This window comes from Solea senegalensis, linkage group LG13 (genome assembly GCF_019176455.1).
Source record: "Solea senegalensis isolate Sse05_10M linkage group LG13, IFAPA_SoseM_1, whole genome shotgun sequence".
Taxonomy (NCBI): Eukaryota; Metazoa; Chordata; class Actinopteri; order Pleuronectiformes; family Soleidae; genus Solea; species Solea senegalensis.
The window spans coordinates 13,963,379-13,983,036 of NC_058033.1; the positions used below are offsets into that span (position 1 = coordinate 13,963,379).

At 38.7% G+C, this 19,658-nt stretch overlaps 2 protein-coding genes across 4 annotated transcripts; one reads left to right on the top strand and one right to left on the bottom strand.

Annotated features, from left to right (window-relative positions):
- Positions 1–536: 536 nt before the first annotated feature.
- Positions 537–17,973, top strand: zswim7 (zinc finger, SWIM-type containing 7). 3 transcript variants are annotated; one of them, XR_006361600.1, is made up of 6 exons: positions 537–684; positions 3,136–3,157; positions 4,057–4,159; positions 10,422–10,526; positions 13,909–16,109; positions 16,455–17,973. XR_006361600.1 is itself a non-coding variant. In XM_044042312.1 (5 exons), exons 1-5 carry the CDS (start codon positions 609–611, stop codon positions 14,017–14,019), a joined length of 417 nt encoding a protein of 138 aa, XP_043898247.1. In that variant the 5' UTR covers positions 537–608; the 3' UTR covers positions 14,020–16,378. The 3 variants fall into 3 exon arrangements, 2 of the variants coding, with proteins under 2 accessions (XP_043898247.1, XP_043898248.1); XM_044042312.1 differs by lacking the exon at positions 16,455–17,973 and having other exon boundaries at positions 13,909–16,378; XM_044042313.1 differs by lacking the exon at positions 16,455–17,973 and having other exon boundaries at positions 632–684; positions 3,136–3,276; positions 13,909–16,378.
- Positions 17,955–18,981, bottom strand: adora2b (adenosine A2b receptor; the record flags this gene model as incomplete). The annotated part of the gene is made up of 1 exon (XM_044042302.1): positions 17,955–18,981. A coding segment is annotated over one exon (741 nt), but the record flags the coding sequence as incomplete, so codon positions are not given.
- Positions 18,982–19,658: the final 677 nt, after the last annotated feature.

Sequence of the window (19,658 nt, forward strand, 5' to 3'; positions counted from 1 at the left end):
CATCATGGCATTGTTTATTTAATTATTATGTAGACCTGACCTAAAATGCCCTGCATATTACAGGCCTGTCTGTTGCGACACCAACGATGTATCAGATACATGACAAGGAATTATATCTTGTCTTGGAGGTGCTTCATTTAAAGTGTCATTACCATGTCAGTGATAATTTAACAATGCTTTGCTAGTCATTTAACTGTGACTTTTATTTTTTCATGTATCTATTTAGCATATTTATTTAATTGCAATTATTTTCTGATGGATATTGCAATTCTGATTTGATGGAGTATTATCATGTGATGCCATCAAAAATATTACCGCCCATACTGTTTAGTAGAGAATGGCTTCCAAAAATAATAATTGACATGTTTTTAAGTTGATGTAGGACATAATACAAACAGAATAGAATAATTAATGAAATTATATTGAAAATTTTTTTTTTAAAAATTAGTATTTGGTTCTAACAGCAAAAGCTATCCCAACCGACACTCCAATCCGCAAGGTGGCATAAAACGAAAGGTGAAGGGGAAGGACTTACTAACGGAAGTTGTAATGTTTTGGTTGTCCCCTTTCGTCGTACGTCGACGTTCTGAAGTTAAACGTGCTGAGAAATGCATTCACTCTTACCAACCGTGGCTGATCAGCTTTTTCGGGATATCCAGAAAACATACCAGGAAACGTCTCAGAGTAAGTCGACAGTGATAAACAGAGCTGAAAGTGAGCCCCGTTAGCCCCTGCGCAGCTTCGTATGCTAAGTTGGGTTAGCATCACAATGCCTGGTAAAGGGAATAGTGCCCACGAGAAACTCTTATGGTAACTTAAAACTTTCGTGAGTAAGAAGACACTATTTGTATTATCTCAACTGTCGTGACTACAAGTCTTAAAGTAAAGGTAATATAGTATCTGGCATATTATGCTTGACTTCATGTCCTTCCAGCGTTTTATGACTATGCGGGTTAATGAGTATGCTGTAGGGGGCGCTGTCACACCACTTCTGCATGTAGACAATGCATTGGTCCGTACAAAACGGTTAACCTCATTTTATTTTGACAAGCACGCGAGGCAAAGGATAAACTCACTGTAGACACTGAAAACAAACACTAAACACCTAACAATATTGTTAAGATCTTGACATGCTCGCTCCTTTTCTTTGCTTCTTGGCCAACTAGGTTGATTTACCTGGGTCTAAGCAAATAGGACATTATTTATTATTGCAAATACTCATTTTACACGATGGCAATTCTCTTTTCAAACATATTTTTATATAATAGAAACACATACTATGTAAATAAATGATGACAAACCAGTATTCAAGTTAAAGAGCTGCAATTCACCTTAGTTTCAGACAAAATTACTCTGGTCAGGAGGGGGCTGGTTAAGTGAGAAAAAAGTTTGAGACTTCTGCAATAAGCCTTTCTTATGAACCTAAGGCAAGGACCTTCCTTTAGCAGCAGTCATAATGGACATGTGTTTTGCATTTTGAAGGACACATAAACAAAAGAAGGAGGAAAAAGTCAGAGAGGATGGTATGGTATAGAGTGAAGTGAAAGTGTGTTTATATCCTTTCTGTTATGCATAGGCCACCATACGCCTCTGACTTGCTGAGGAAAAGGAAGGGAGAATGGACAAGTCTTGTGTTTGATGAAGTCTGCATTCTCACCATTAGATGGACCTGTAAAAACATCTTCTTCCATGTCCAAGCTTAAACCTCCTAAGCTTACACTGTCTTTTGTTATGTTGTGCCTATGGCTAGAACTGGGCGTAACCACCACACCGGTGTTGTGGAGTACCGTGTAATTGCAGTTGCAAACAAAAATGACTTTAGTGCTTTTTAGAAAAAGTGTTTTCCATGAAGACACGCCTGAAGGACCAATCACTTGACTTGGCTCGCGTTCTGCGTCACTAAACGTTTTGTGTAATACAGTAATCAATTTTACAGGAATTCAAGTCGTCCACTTCCATAGCCATTTTTACAGCAGACATTTTGACTTAGCTGGAAATGCTCAGATATTTTACTGACCTCAGCAATTACACAAATACCCCAGTGAGCCATAACCGCAAGGAAACTCAAATTATTTTCAGTCTACTTTTCTTGGATTATTTACACTGGTGCTGTAAGTAGGGCTAATGTTGGGTATTGGGTAGTTCAAGTGGAAATTAATCATTTATTTTAATAATTAACTCTTCATCACGTTTGTCCCCGGATCATTACAGTTTTTGCCCTAAACCCCAAGTTCTGCTTGGAATTTATGCCTCAGTGGACTTCTATTACCATTAATCAGTGGTTGTGTTTATATTTACTTGATACATTTACATTAAAAAAACAAACTGAAGAATACTTTCACTATTTTTAGCATTGTCATCAGGGAGGAGGAGGAAGGAGCTGCATTATTTTTTTATACTGCTGTAATTTTCTTAGGAACTTAACTGTAGCGCAAGCTTCAAATGTGGACATAGAGCTACTTGTGCCAGTGCTTTGACTAAGGTTATTTCCATTGCTTTTATTGTCTGTATTTGTTTAAGTATTCATTAATCATGCCCAGCTTTCCTCTTGATCTGTCAGTCTGTTGGTGTCTCACTAGCTGCAATTCAGTTCACATAATTGTATTTATCTCTTAGGAACTCAATTTGTACAAAAGCATCAGGGTGTATCATACATACACAACCCAACAACAACAACACTGCAAAGGCTTTCTCCACCAAACATCCAGAATGAAGCAAACAGGAAACCAAAAGGAGAACTTCTTTATCAAGAACAGTAATTGTTTTTTTGGATTGTTTAATAATGCAATGACCAGTGAGTTAAGAAAGAACCTGCCACAATTAGTAATTATGCCCATCAAATAATGTATTTTTTTGCAATTTTATCTGTTATTTATAAAACGGTTTTCTTTTGTTTCTGTAAAACAAAAGAAAACTGTGAAAAACATTATATATATATATATATATATATATATATATATATATATATATATGTATATATATATATATATATATATATATATGATGATATACATATTATATTCTCCAGTGGTTCATAAAAATCAGGAAAAGCTTGGAATTTGCTCTGCAATTTCTCAATCGATAATGACTTGAATGCAAAAATTAAGAAATTACTTTCTTTTTTCTTTTTTGCAGTTCCTGATGACCTGCTCATAGCGTAAGTGTAAATCATCTCACTTCCATTAACCCCCATCAATTCACCGATTTACTTGATCCATCCATGAAGTTGTCCTCGTCTTGTGTGGCCCAAGTGAAAAGGATTTCACATGGCAGAACGTAAGTGAGTTCAAAGTGCAGAAACTACACCGAAGAGGACGTGGGAAGTATTTGCCAAAGTGACGTAGCTGCTCTTAGACGCAGGGTCCTGATGAATGCTACTGTGTGTCTTTTCTGAAACATTTCCTGGCATAATGGCCTGAGTAACTGAGAATGATGAGGTGCTCTGTGTCTGGGCCAACATGGCCACTTCCTGTCTATCAGTCTTGAAGATAGACTCTGAATTAGACATTCTTCATCATAATCTGTGGTCATTTATAAGCAGATCTTGTTTTTACATATAATACCGGAACGTTTTTTTAGGTCAAGTTAAGGTTCAATATTTTCTGTGTCATAGATTTAAGACAATATGATTTTTGAATCTAAATATTAACTACTGTAGTAACTACTGTATTCAAATGCATGGATTCAAACTTAAATATTCTGTATGAATTGATTTTAATATCTACATATGCACTACATTGTTTTAAATTGGCAAAGAATATAGGACAATCAAAAATAAAACGATAAAATATCAGCTGTGCTATTTGCTAATTGCATACTTTCTGATGGCGATTTTGGTTTGAAAATGTTAAAAACATTTTAGAAAGCACTTCCGGTGTGCAGCATATGGTGATGCACAACTATACTGGGAATCAGAGAGAGTAATGTTGAGCTGATTTGACAATTGTTTAAAAGTAACAGAAATATAACATTGTTTATATTTCAAAATGATGCACTATTACAGATGTCTTTATGTCTTACATGCACCCCTTACACTTTCTTCCTTGTGTCTTTCAGACTGAAGTTTATCTTTGGGCCGTGTGCGTTACCCGCTTTGGACCTAGTAGACCAACATTCAGTCACCTGTCTGTCATCTCCCAGTGGACGCAAGGTCTTCCAGGTCAGTCGTGAATCTCATACCACATGTAAAACTTAGCGTCACAGTGACCTTTAGTATATATCCTTTAGTATATATATATATACATGTATATATGTGTATACATATACATATATATGTATATCATTATGTATTTTCTACTAAATGTGAATAATTTACTGGCATCAGAAATTTTTATGGAAAATCAACATTTTATCAAGACTGCATGTAGTGGAATTTTGGTAAGAGGGCACAGTGTCCCTGTTACCTGGTTTATAAAAAACCCTGCTGGTGCATTTAAACATTATTTGCTTTGTTTCAACACTGACCTGAGTCATGCTGTTCTCAAGGTTTGCAGTGAATCTCAGTGGGATACATAATAATTAGTGGTAGTAGAACAAGACAAGTCAACTGAGGTTGTGGTCATTGTGACCCAAATTTCCTGTAAACTCCTTCAGGGTCCTGCAAAAACACTTTTATGAAAGGAACTGCAAAATACAATGTAAGCTAAACAAAGACATGGGCTCTTTTGGGTCACGTTCAGCTCAATTGTTGGTGTCGTTATTGTTTCACTCCATTTTTCTTAAAGCTGTTTGAAGTTTGTGGTCCAGTAAAACCTTTTCGCCCCATTTTTATTTTCTCTTCACAAACATGCTTTTAAAAGAAATTCCCGTATAAGACCTCCACAGTGTTTTCGATTGTCATTTCTATCAGAAATGAAATGTCTTACTTGTCATGCCATTTTGCCTGAGTCTGAACTTGTGGGAAGGTCACAGATGTCCTTTTCTCTGCTCTATTTACTTATTGGTCTGAAACTCTTCAATTTTGACTCACACACAGCTGTGGTGGTTCAATATGCAATATGTCTTTATGCAATGCTTAAATACTGGCTATAGCTTCATAACTGGTATAAAGATGTTAGAATAGGATCCTCTTAGTAGTAAGTGGTTGTTCATCCAGTTTACTAGTTGTATAGTGGAAAAAGAAGGAACTGCATCTTTTGAAATGACCTGCATTTATGGATACATTTGACTTAAAATGTAGTCAGATTTTGTCTTTATCTGTGCTGCAAAAAGGAACAAACACAACTCATTTTAAATAGCAATATACAAATCGTTATATTGTTCTTGTTCACATTGAATTAAGTATTCAGGCATTCACAATGCAATTTGGGTGGGATTGTCAACCCTCAGTTGATGACATTTAAGTGATAGGTCATGGGTCAGGTTACTTGATGTACGGTTGTATTGGTCCTCACATAAAGTGTAAGGAAACTGCTGGTTTTCTGCAAAGTCCATGGTTAAAACCAGTGATTTATATCACAAATCCCAGGAGTTGTTAGTAAGTTCAAATGTCATATTTTATGACTTTAGTGTTTGATATCTTTGGAGGTTTGGAGGTAAAAATGCAGATTTTCTCTGTGGACTTTGGTTTGGGGGTAGTGAGAGTTTTACAAACCTAAGTTCCCTAAGTAAAAGGCTGTCTAGTGGTGATGAGATAAAGCAATGCTGACCATGCGTCAGCACTTCATACAACCACGCTTTTTACATTTACATTTACATTTACATTTACACGTTTACATATTCTTCTTCCTTTTTGTCACTTATGTTGACGGTTGTGTTTATTTTGTCGTATCATAAACAGTAGCGAACGCCGCCCCTGTGATCCTGGGAGGTTCTGTTTAATGTTTGGACACTTTTGGATACATAAGTGAGACTTCTGTTTGCACAGCGTCTGTTCAAATAGTTGTCTTGAAGACACGGCACAAATATTTAGGTTGCCCTTGGTTTTTGACTCCCCGTGTTGAAGTTTCACAATGTGTTTTTAAATTGTTGTTAAATGACAAACCGAGCTCTTTCTACCTTGTTATCTGAAATCAGAACTAGGTGACATATTAGTTTGTAATTTAGTTTTCAGCTAAATCACAGCAGCAGTAAATACAAGTTAGAGGGTAGATGATGTCTCTCTGTGATGTTGTCACTCCTCTGAACATGTGTACTTAGTGTTACCAGAGCAGTTAACACATCCTCACATGACTTAAGTCGCTCTAATGATTTCCATTATAATCAGGATCACTAACTAGAGATACCAATGGTTTAATGATAATGACTCCACAGAGGTTAAATACCTGGGATTCCTCGCCGTCACTTCTGTCAGAAGTGAATAAGCTTCTTGAAAGAAAAAATTAAATTTTTAACATTTCTACTCTTCTTGGATAAATTTGATGTACATGATTGAAGACAAAAGGACTGAACAACATGTGGAAAATATGTAATTGTGATTTTTCTGACAGTTTCAATTATACCAGAGGCAGGACAGGATAGAATTAACGTTATTACTCCCCAAAGAGGAAACCTGTTTGCTGTGAACATCATACAGCAACAAGACAACGTTGCACAACATTGTAGGAACAGGGAAGCAACACGGTGACCATGGCAAGTGCAGTACAGTGTGCGGCATACTGCAATAATAAATAAATAAATAAATGATGTCACCATGCATAAACGTGCAACATCAAAAGCTCATAAAGGAGATATGCAAAAAAATATACAAGCAATACAATTAGCTAAATAACACAGTGTAAAACCATAGGTAAAAACATCAAAAATTAAGAGCAGGGGTGAGCAGTTCTTGTTAAAATGTCTCATTGCAACAGGAACAAAGGACCTCCTGAATCTTTCTGTGGTGCAACTGGGTAATAAGAGCCCCTGACTCCCACTACTTTGTACAAAATGGCTGTACAAGGGGTGGTCTTCACGTGACAGGACACACCTCAGCTTCCTCTGCGCCATAACAGCCTCAAGAGAACTCGGGCTGAGACCAGTAAAAGGTTGATAACAACTTTTAAAGTACAGCTTCACTTTAATACTTACTATCATAGGTTTGAAATGTGATTGAGCATTACTACATGATGACATCAAAATATGATCTACTGTTATACGGTAATGTAAGGCTGTGACAATATAAGGAAATTTGTTTTCTGGACAATTGTTTTCTAAATAATAATGAAATAAACTCTATTCTTAGACTAAATGTAGTCCTGAGTTAACTGGAGGTACAATGACTGACCCAATTTCTGTCATTTCCAGTCAAATAATATTTCCTTGGGACACAAGTGAGTTTCTCATGTTGATGTAGATATTTGGTTTCCTCTTCCCTCTGGAAGAATGAATAACTCATGAGATCTTGGCATTTCACTGCTTTTCATCTTATCAGTCTAAACATTCTGTGACCTTTTCATAGGTACACCAAAGCCTGCTGGGAAAAAGAAGTAATTACTAAATGCTCAGTAGTAATGAACCTCCAACCCTATAAACTTGAAAACTCAACCCAGTAAGGGTTGCTGATTTTAACTCATTAATTGACTGTTTAATGCTTGATATTCTGTTTGGTTGTTTTTTTTCTGCATTGTTCATTATTTAACCTTTATTTGAACATAAAGAGGATTTAACTCTCTTTTGCAAGTGAGGGTCAGTTATCGGTATCATATGTGGACAACCACGATGACTCGCAATAACTACTTCTTTTATTCTGCATTTAAAATCTTTTAAAGGTTTTGGACTAATATAAATTAAATAATGGCAATTTGAAACTGTATGATTAGCAAAGGCTAAATTGCAAAGGCTGCAGTGTATATTTATTATTTTCTTACTGAAATAAATTTTAATTGTATACAGTATATTGATCAAAACTTTTATAATTTATTGTTTTACTTTTGGTTTGTTGCCAATAAAAAAACAACATTTTAGCATCAGAAGTACACATTTTGATGGTATTGCTTCACATCCGGAGCCATTTACTTGAATGTTAATACTCGACAATAAAACATTCTAAATACTGACCCTGTAAATTATATAATAATAATATTATAAAATTAAATTACAATATCTAAAATCACATATTTTTCCTAAATGTTTCTCAGTTGGTCGGATGGTTGGTTAAAATACTTTCTTCACAGTCATGAGCGACTTTTTTATTCTGCTGTTTGACATATCTGACGTACCTGATCACAGAGAATTTATTTCATTTATTTAGTTGTTTTTTTTCTGTAAAAACTGTTAAAAAAACATTCATAGGATCATGTTTTAAGGCAGAGGCAGCTTTTTAATAAATAAACAGCCAAAAAGTAAAGACACACAGGTGAAAATAAAAACCATGTGGTTACTGGTGACAGCCTAGCTCAGATACAAGGACTGTGTTGTGTCGATTACTTCCTGGAGCTTTAACTGTCTCGCAAACCCTGTTTATAGTGTGAAACCATGGACGGAGGGGCTGTCCCAATTCCTGGCCCACTGGCTCATGATGGCCAGAGAAGTTTTTCCATGAGAGTCAGCATTTCAGACAGAGATGGAGCCAGAGCGTTGCTCAGACTTTAACTCTCATCTTTTTCGTTTGCAGCAAATTGTGAATTGCAATTTTTGATGTCCATTATCTGTTAAAGACAACATGAATCTCTGCAAGACCGTGGAAGCCCCACAGTTGGTGGTGCCAGCTCTGCTGTTCGAGTGGCTGCAGAGCCTCATGATCTGCAGAGTGTGAGTGGGGTTTCAATAAACTGAGCTCTTTAGAAAATGTGGCAGCACTTGGCTTGGTCCTCGCTGTTTCACTGATTTTGTCCCCATCCTACTGAGCATGTTACTGGTGCTTTAAGTAGAGTTAGACTGATTCATCTGCAGTGCCGTTTCTTAAATGAATCATCCAATTATTACTTATTATGTAATTCACACTTCTTTTTTTTTAAATCCTGCAAATGTACTTAATTTATGCAATGCAGGTTGGAGAGACAAATCAGAAGTGTTCAAGCTATTTTATTTATCCATTATTATTCATCTTTAAATGTCAGGTGAAAAAAATGCCAAAAAAAGAAATTGGCCTCATATGCCAGCTATAGGTTGCCTTGGTTTCTTAAGATCGGCTTATGCCACAGAAAAACCCATATGGGTCGACCTCTAGTTTTAAGTCTATGTAATTGTCTCTTGTGCCTTATTTATAATGAAGTGTCACGTTGAACAAATGGGCCCACAGGGGAAGGTAATTTATGGAAGCTCTGGAAAGTAATAAAGCCTGCTCTGCCATCTTAAGAAGCATTAGTTATTGTGAAGTGTCAAGCTTATCCACTAACTTAATGTCCTCATGTGTCAAGTGCTTGAGGACGAGACTTGTATCACTGTCTGTAGTTCAGTGTGTGTGCGTGTGCGTGTGCGCAGCGTGTGTGTGTGTGTGCACCAGCATCATGGGCAGGAGGTGCTTCCAGCCGAGGCCATTTCACACAGGTTGTTTAAAAATGCATAGTTTCCACCGCGTTACTTGCAAATAACTAATGGGAGGTGGCAGCTTCACCTTTAACTCAAACACTGCTCTGTCATTTTAGTGAAATATTGAGAAGAATTATCCCACCCAAAAAACACATGAAGATAAACACCGTATGGTTTAGTCAATGTTCAAAAGATACATGTTTGAATCTGCAGTCACAGCAACAGGACGTATTCACGAAAATGTCAGGTGACATTTGTTGATATTTTACGGTAGTGTTACTGAAACAATGACAGATTTGATTCGATCGATAAATAATTAAACATTCAATAAATTATTCGCTCCTCTATGACATTATACTGAATATCTTTGGTTTGTGAACAAAACAAGACATTTGAATACATGATTTTGTTGACATTTTCCACCGTTTTTGACATTTTATGGACAGACCAACTCATCAGTTCATTCATTCATTCACCCATTGTCTACTACTTTATCCTCCATGAGGGCTGGAGCCAATCCCGGCTGACATAGGGCTAAAGGTGGGCTACACCCCTGTCATGTCGCCAGTCCATCTTACAAACGGTGGTGGTTTGGTTTCACACATGCAGCAGCCTGCTGGCCTAGTGTCTCGATGATGGCATCACTCAAGATTAGATCAAAATTCAAGTAGTTTTACCGTGTATGTGTATGCTAAAAGTTCAAATTTATAAATAAAACATGTAAAAGGTGGATGAGAGAGTGAATGCAGAAGGATGTGGTAAGAAATAGAAGCTTGTGATTTATGTATAAAGGGGAAAATGTCTGGGGAAGTTTGTCATGTCTGGACTTTTTATTTTCTCCCCTGCTTTTCCATGCTTTTACTCTTTCCACTGCCCCTCAGCTGCACCAAACATAACCAGGCTTGTGATCACGTTGAATCGATGATGAACCTGCTCCGCTGTCATCTGTCTGTGCGTGACCTTTATCACACACCCAGTTGTGTATGAATAAAAACCATGCGATTCAAAGTACTCTGATGAATGTGTTGCAGGTCACTGGAGGCTCAGGACGTCTGTACACTTGCTTCGTGTCCTGTCACTACTGCCCATGTCCGGCCTTCGCCCACACCGTGCTCCGCAAAAATGAAGGACTTCTGGTGAGTCTCGTAATGTGGGTTGCAATTGGAACCACAGTCTGTTTATTGGACCAACCAAACACACAATGTTTGGTCCGATTTTTTTTTTTATTCTTTCATCTGACAGTTTTAGATTGTAATGTTTTTGGTAAAAAAAAGAAACATTTGAATTCCTCCCGTGTCAAAAATAGTATCAGGAGAAACTCATTCCTGCAAAACACAGGAGATGAAAGCAAAAAGTTGAGAAAAAAAAGAGCGCACACACACACACAAATGTGGTACACAGTGTATACAAAAGCGTATTTACACACACAGAGGTGAAGCCTGCCTCAGAGCCATTGTGTCTCGTCAGTCGGGCATGTATCCTGAAGAAAAACAGTTCCCAGTCAAAAAAAAAAAAGAGACAAAGCACGTGTTGAAATGTGTGTAACAGATGTGTTGTGGTCCTGTCGTGTTTTTGTCTGGTCACCGAGGGGCGTCTCTGCCCTGACTGGCTGTTTTCTGCCCTAAATATCTACAAGCACACGACCTCAGCTCCTGCTCCGAGTATCAGAGGGATTTGTGTCTCTGGAGATTGCTGCTAAAATCAGTGTGAGAAATTGAGAGCTGCAACAGACCGAATAAGCAGATCAGCACCACTGGTCTGCTGTCTTTCCCCATGAAGAAAATATGAAGGGAAATAAATCTATTTGCTCATCAACCCAACCACAAATAGACTTGTGGTGGATAAAGTTAAATGTCAACCTTTCTTCTTTTTTTTTAATTCATATTCATTTTCATATCTCAAGGAAAAGGGCATAGAAATTTACCCCAATTCATATGGTTCAAAAAAAGTCAAACCAAACATATACAACGATATATCCCAGATGCATAACAGTTGTGATAAGGTAGTGTTGTGGAAATATTTAAATTGTTTATGTAAAACATCCCTCATCCTTTGAAGGTAAGAATGCAGAGCGGCAAATTCAGCAAGATAAGTTGTTTAGGTTGAAGAATAGTGCAAACAAAGTCTGGGTGTGTAGAGGCGTTCATTTGTTTAGTGTTTTTTTAAGGGAATTATGCTCAAAGTATTGGGATAAACATCCGTACTAAAAATGTCTGAGAAACCCCAAAAAGGATGAAGCCCAAAGCAAAACTGGGAAGCGTGATAGAGAGAGTGGTTGGTCTTAATCAAGAGAAATTGTCCTCTGAGTCACACTGGACCAGTGGGACCAGAGTGAAGTTTTGAAGAGGAATGAGTCAGACCTAAGATTATGTCCCAGAGCTCATTTAGACCATAGATATAGTTTTCCAGTTTCCTCCTGAAGCCAACAAGGAAATAAGAATATATTGACTAGCCACTAGGGGCAGAAGAACAAATGCCCATTGATACCATTTCCCTCTTTATTCACAGTGTTAACTTCTTTCTGAGTAGCTCCCAATGTCACATGACTGCTTGTTTACACCACCATGTCGGCAGGAAAAGCTTCCGCCAAAATGAACAGCGCCGGTTTGAGTTTAAATCCTCAGAGATCGAGCAATATATCACAGAACCTGACAGACTAAGTATATCTGACCCTTAAAATACCCCTGTGGTACGAAAACAGCCGGAATGGACATCATTCCAGACCTGCACCATTCCGACATCTTCAACTTTCTGATAAACTTCCCATCATCTGGCTCCAGAGAACGCTTAGGCATCGCAATTGAACTATGTAAAATAAAAAAAATTAAATTAAAGCTAGTAAGTGTTGGATTCTGTACCTGCTATGAAGTGATCCCAACACAAGTGGAATCTGTTGCCCACGGATTCCCATCACTCTGCGTTCTATGCTCGCATGAGAGTGTGTTTTTTGGCAGTGATCCAACTCTGCAGTCTCTCTGGAACTTCTGTGGATCCAGTAAAACTCTCTCCGTTTGCTCGTCCCTGACTGTTTTGCTATCACAACATCTATCCACCATCTTCACGGTATATGAATACAGCCGCCGAAGGGACAGGTTCCCTGACATTTTGCCTGGCATATACAGTATGTTGTGTGGAATGTATCTGTATGGATTTTCACAGCTTGGCTTTTTTGTTTTCATTCTGACTGTTGCATGACCAACTATGGGGCTATACAGTAAAGCACATGATTTAGAGTAAAACAAACGATAAAGCACGGCGCACATGAGTGGACACCGGAGTGATTGACAGCTGGTGTCATTCCTGTAGAGCAGGGGTCAGCAAGTAAGTTTGGCGTAGGGACAATTTGTTCGGGCTAAAACGTAAAATCTTCATCAGGCGAAACCTGTTTTTTTTTTTTCTTCCAATCTTAACTATCTTATCTTGTACATAATGTATTGGTGTTTTCAAAAACCCACATTTGGTGATAATGTCGACATCGTTCGTCTTTAATCGGCAACTTGTTTCAAAGACACAAACGTGTGCGAGATGTGAGAATAAAATGCTCGAAAGAGACTTCACTTTTCATACAGTTAAATATTATTGTGCATCATTTAAATTTTGAGAATGACTACTTCCTCTTTGAGCCTATGTTAATAGTTATTTCATGGACATTTACTCTGAACCTGACGAGGCATTACAACAGCAGTGTTTCACTTATATTTTTCAAACCAAACGAATATCATTTAATTGTCAATTCAAGCAACAGAATCTATTTGATCCAGTTCAATTCTGGATGAAATTGTCATTTTTGTGAAGATAAACAAATCATTTTAAAAAACATGATTTTTAAAATCATCTGCCCGGGCTAAATACTGAGGAGTCCTAAACTAGACCTAAACCTCCCCTGCTATATTCAGTGCAGATTCCAACATGACAGGATCAAATCAGACCAGGTCCATGCCACTGACATGTAGGTGAGAGGTCAGATAAAGACGCTCGACCACCAACAGCAGGTGCCCGTTAGCTTGACAACAGCTGACAGGAGCGCGTTGTAAACAACTATTGTTGTTTATGCAGAACACTAATCCACGGGCGCTTTTGGAGGAGCTCATTTACGATGCATGGAGCAGGCTGAGGCTCAATGATTAGCATGTTAATGTTGATAATGATGAGAGAGGCTTTAGCGTGTGTTCAGTGACACATGCACAACAGCCACTTCTCATTCTGCACACCGGCCACTGGAACTTGCTCCTTATTCATCACACAAAGACTTAATTTAGAAAGGGCACTCACTCTAATCCACTTAATCACGTGTACTTTTCACTTGTGCAAATGTTTATAATTTGATATAAACACTGGAAACTGTTCTGGCCTTTACTTTGTCGTTAACAACGTCAGACTGAGCATTACTCAGTGGAAAAGCGTTTCCAAATCTTTTCATTCAACTGATTGTGTTGTCGCGGCGTCATATCCAAGTCATTAATCACGCTGCTGCCCGTGGCCGGTCATCAAATCTGTGTCTGTGCTCTTCTTCCCCAGTGCAAACACATCCTGGCGGTCTACCTCTGTCAGGCCATGGGTGTGACTCAGCAGGACAGTGTGACTGACCAGCAGGTGTCCATGCTGCTAAGTGGGACATCAACAACCTGATTACCCAGGTATATTCACTGTCATCAGCACACCGGGCCCAGGAGGGACAGCATGGATGGACCCGCTCCTGGATGAGAGTCCATGTTTCCGGGCACACGACCATCGTCCCTGCTCTCTCAGATGTCTCTCTCTGACCCCATTCAGGCCTGTTATTCACATTTTGTCCTAATTAATCTGACCACATGTGGACAACGCTAAATTCAGGCCTGTATGCACCTAAAGCATCCTGAATAGGTCCTCAGATCCAGTTACAAAAATCCACATTCGAAGGTTGTTCGAGAAAAGTATGTGCCCACATTCTTGAGTCCATCCTCAACACATTAGAGACCTCCTCCTCCTCAGCTGTCGTCCTCTGACCCACCCGTACATTAATTTATTAGGAACCTTAGACTGATCAACGCATTATTTATCGATGTAATTGTTAAAAAAATATGGTGTGTATCAAGTTTGTCAGTTAGATTCAAACCATTGTCAAATGAGTTCACGTGATGCTGATTAAGTCTATGTCTCATGTCACCCGGCAACATTCACACACTCCTGCACACAGGAAGTGATTTGTTTTATGTGAAGTTAGACGGAGGCAACGGCAACGTCGCGCTAGTAAAGTGAGCTGACTGCAAAACGGGTTGCCGACACAAAGAAGTGTCCACAAAAAGTTTCAGAAGTGAATTCTGCTGCTTAAAAAACCCGATTTTTCAGCAGTTTGACGACAGAGCCCATTTTCAGTTGAAGGACACGTTGCTTTTTGTTCATGAAGACCAAACTGAAAATCACCTAAAGTTACACCCTGCAGCTTTAAAATCTTAATTTAATCTTAAACTTAAATCTTTCATGTTACAACAGTGTGAGTAGAGATTTGCTCATCACTCACTCAGACACAGCAATACACACAATTAGCATATTGACATACTACACATCCTCACAGTCAGCATCTTATGTGAGATCTGATCACGTGATCGCACATTTTAATGCCAGGTGTGAACTCTGTACTTGTGATGGAAGCATTCTATAAACCCTTTGTAAATATAAATGATCATAGGGTTTCAAATGTTTTTTTTCTTGGAATAAAGGTTGACCTTCAACAATATAAACATTACCTTTATTAACAAAATAATTCACCATACATACAGATTGCATCATATTAAATAGCAGTATCAGTTTGCAGTTGTAGTTTTGTTGAATGGAAAAAAACAAAAAGAAGTTGTACATCAGCTTGACCACAGTGGGTGTTTTTTCCTGATTAGTAACGTCACTATACAGTGGCACACTGACAAATAATAGGAAATGTACTTCGGGAATGAAAGGCAGGAATGTTGAACTTGATCAACTTGTAATTGTTCGTCTGACCTTTTGGAAATCACAAAAGAAGGCAATATTTTGACATCAATTAATAGTTCATAGAATGCCGGACACCTACAGTACTTATTTTTTGACACATTACTCAACACAGACAATATAATACAATGTTACAGTGCAGTTACAGTATAGATGTCTCCATTGGAATGTACTGAAATGATGGCACACTCCTGTGTTTTTAGCCCTTGTTGTGATGCACAGATGTGGTGCACTGGACACAACGTCAACATGAGGGAAGATAATGAAGCAAGTAGCCCAATGTGAGAACGCTGGTTTCAACACCAACGCAACATGATATCAACATGGAACGAGAAATGTAAAATGTCAGTGCAATGTGTTCTCATTAGTGTAGTGTCGTGATGAACAAGAGTCCTACCTTGCTCCGATTCCATTTTATCACTGTCGACTCTCTCGCCCTGTATTTGTTTCCAAACGCTCAACAGCAACATGAGAACAATGTGGACACCACAACACACCCCCAACCCCACACACACACACACACAGATGAATGACACCTGCCTCAAAAAAGGGGAAGCAGTGCAGTGCAGCAGCTGTGTTTCCCTCCCTACACTGTCGTTTCGCAAGCATATGAAGAACACTGATGTTTTTACCCGTCTCTCTCTTAAAGGTCCAGTGTGTAAGAAGTAGTGATATCTAAAGGTGAGACTATGGACTGTAACAAACGGATATCTCCTCTGCGTCAGGGACCTACAGTGGCCTTCTTCATTTGCATAGTAAGCCTCCACTTCAAAATTCTAATCCCATGCTCTGGCTGGTTTGTCTGTTCGGCGCTGTTGTAAAAGAAACGAGTGATGTGCAGAATTTGGAAGCAATCCCATAACAAATACTGATATAAATATTTTTTACTTTAAAAGAAGAAGCTTTTGATCACAACTATGATAAATAGATTTTTGCAACTGCTATATGATTTTTTTAGTTTCCTCTGTTGCTCTGCTCTCTCTTGAGATAATGTGTGTTGTGATTCAGCGCTATACAAATAAAATTGAATTGAATTTACTTAAATTGAATTGAATTTGTATTTTTTTTCTTTCTCTCTCTCTCTGCCTGTCCCTTTCTAGGTGCTGCAGTGAATCACCTGCCTATCAAATTTGCACAATATTATTCGCAAAATTATTCCCGGAGAACAATGTTCTGTTCAGATGATCTGCGAAAATCACTGCGTCACAACAGTAGTGAGTGGCTTTTCCTATGCGCAGCCATTTTATCCATTCACAGAGGAGAAATGGCTTCACACGTCTCGCCTCTTTCTCTCTGTCACTATGCTCTCACTCACTGTAGCTGCCTGCTCGGTGCCGCCGAGTCATGTGACAGCACTGCTGCAGCACTCAGCAGAGCAGGAGAGGAGGAGCACAGTGGTGTAAAAGTATTGCTCCCAAACATGCACAATTTGTAGAAACTTGGTGGTTCCATAAAGCAAGGCCTTTATATACTGTAAAAGACTTATTTGACAACAAACACCAAGCCATTTTTATCGTAAAGTGATTATATATATATAAGTATTATATAATTGTTTCACCTAAATATTAAACACTGGACCTTTAAAAGTAATGTCTACTTTTCTGGAGCCAATTCGACATGAGGGTGAAGAGTATCCTGTTTTTAGTGGTTTGATTCATATGAGTCCTCAGTGCAGTTTGTCTTTGAGGTTTCACCCTTAATTAAACTTGTTTTCCCAACAGAACTCTCTTGCCTCAGTTGAGTCAGTCATGTCAGCAGCTTAGGGAGAACTGACTGCACAAACGGGCCAGAGAAGAGCCTTGGGATCCCAGCTGAGACTCTCTGAGGGGAGGGGACTCCTCGGGCAATGACATTCATGTACAGTTGAACAGTGAACTGAAAGATTGTTTTGAGTTATGTAAGCAAATATTAACGTTTGTACCAGAAGCCTGGCGGTTTGGGACTCGTGTAAATTGGCTCTCAAATTTCAGTCTTCAATCGTGAGTTGGTGCAAAACAAAGGAGAAAACCATGGCTGTTTGTCTTGGAGTCAGAGAAAACTGTTTCGTCTTGGCGACAGAGGTCACAAAAACATTTTGTGACCCCTGAGACTTTGAGAGATGATTCATGGGATTTGCTTATTCTTTATTAATCTAATTTTTCCCTAGTTCAGATAAAGGCCATTTTTGATCCCTCTGGAGCACCATGTCTCTCTGCACATACAGCACATGTAGTTTTAAGGAGGCAGCAGCGGGGGGAAACCTGCAATCACTGGCATCTTTGCCATGCCAAGTTTTTGAATAGACATATGAAAATACAACAAATGACCTTTCATAATCATATAAAAGATTCTTCTCTCTGTATTAAGAGCCTGTGAAGGTCAGGAATAGGTAGACTTCTACTGTTGTACCTTTCTGGGTCCATGAGTACAGATTTAGCCACACAATGTCTTTTAATCTCTACATTCTTAAGGACAAGATCTTGTAATAAATAAGCTATTTAACATAATTTCTGAATGCTGACAATATAAAATAGCAGGGGGAAAAAGTAAAGTGAAGTTGTAAGAGGGTGGACTCAGAATGATAAGTAGCATTTTAAGGGAGGGTTGTTTTTTTTCACAGTCCAACAAATCCAGTTACTTCATTTAAAAGAACAAACAAACAAACACAAATCCTTCACAATACCAAAGTGATATAAGACTATGAAGACCATTCAACAGTTCACTGCTTGACCCCTGAATACTTGGCACAATTCATAAATAAATGTCCACATTCAAGTCGCGTTTGACATTAGTCCATCTTTGCCCATCACACGCTTGTTCTGTAAACATTGTAAACCTCAGTAATAATAAAATTCAAGAGTGAAACAACAGAGTTGACATAGATATTGATGTTCTTCCTCGGAACAACTATAGCAGAGGGTCGATGGTCATGTTGATTTGGTCTCTGTTGTGTCTGCTGCTGTTGGAGCTTAGGTACAGCTCCTCCCTGCGGCAAAGGAAGTGTTGGGCCAGGATCTTGCGGAAGGTGTTCCTAAAGTCCCGGATGCGGTACGCATAGATGATGGGGTTGACTGCGGAGTTGGCATGAGACATTAAAATGGCCACGTACATGACCACCTTCGGCTTATCCAGCTGCTTGTAAAACAGTGTGAGGCAGTTGAGGATGTGGACCGGCAGCCAGCAGACGGCGAACAGTCCCACAATAATGGAGAGGGATTTGGCAGCACGGATCTCCCTCTGCAGCAGCCCGTGGTTCTGGCTGTCCCCGTTCCCCACACACTTGAGCTCGATCTGCCTCAGCTGATTCCTGGCCACAGTGAAGATCTTCATGTAGATGCCCAGCATGATAAGCAGTGGCACCAGCACACAGACAAAGAAGTTAAAGTAGACCATGTAGTGCATGTCCACCACACTCTCGAAATAACACGGGAGTTCACAACTTATTATGTTGTCTCCAGCGCTCAGTTCTTGCGTGAGGCTAGTGTTTGACGTGTTGTCTCTCCTGATTTTCGCACAAATGGTATGCTTCCGGTTCCAGCCAAAGAAGGGGATGAGGCCAATGACAAAGGAGAGGATCCATAAAATAGTGATGATCTCTCTGGCAGTCTTTCCTGTCATCAACTCCTTGTACCTATTGAGAAAACATAGCAGAGGTCATTGTCTTTGTGCAAACAGTAAGGAGGTTTTTAATGTTGGATGAGCAGCAGGCACTCATTTTATGGCTCATCAGTGTATATCTGTATCTGAACCATCATTAATGTGATCATGTCAGACTTGTTTCGTAAGTTCTCCTTATTGTTATAGCTGAGAAAGAAATTAATAAACTGGAAAAAGCACTCCACCCTATTACTATAACGTTTTTTTTTATGCAAAACTGACATTTGATTTAGAGAAAATTGTTAAAGAGATCTCACAGAATTGTTATTTATTTAGAAGTACTATGACATTTTAAAATCAGTCCGAAAAGTCATAGTATAGTATGACGTCCAAAATCGGTCCAAAAAGTCATAGTATAGTATGTCGTCCAAAATAGATCAAAAACATCATAGTATAGTATGTCGTCCAAAATCACCCAAAAAAGTCATAGTACAGTATGTCGTCCAAAATCGGATTTGGACGACATACTATACTATGACTTTTTTGACCAATTTTGGACGACATACCATACTATGACGTTTTTGACCGATTTTTGATGACATACTATACAATGACGTTTTTGACCAATTTTGGACGACATACTATACTATGACATTTTTGACTGATTTTGGACGACATGCTATACTATGAAGTTTTTGACCGATTTTGGACGACATACTATACTATGA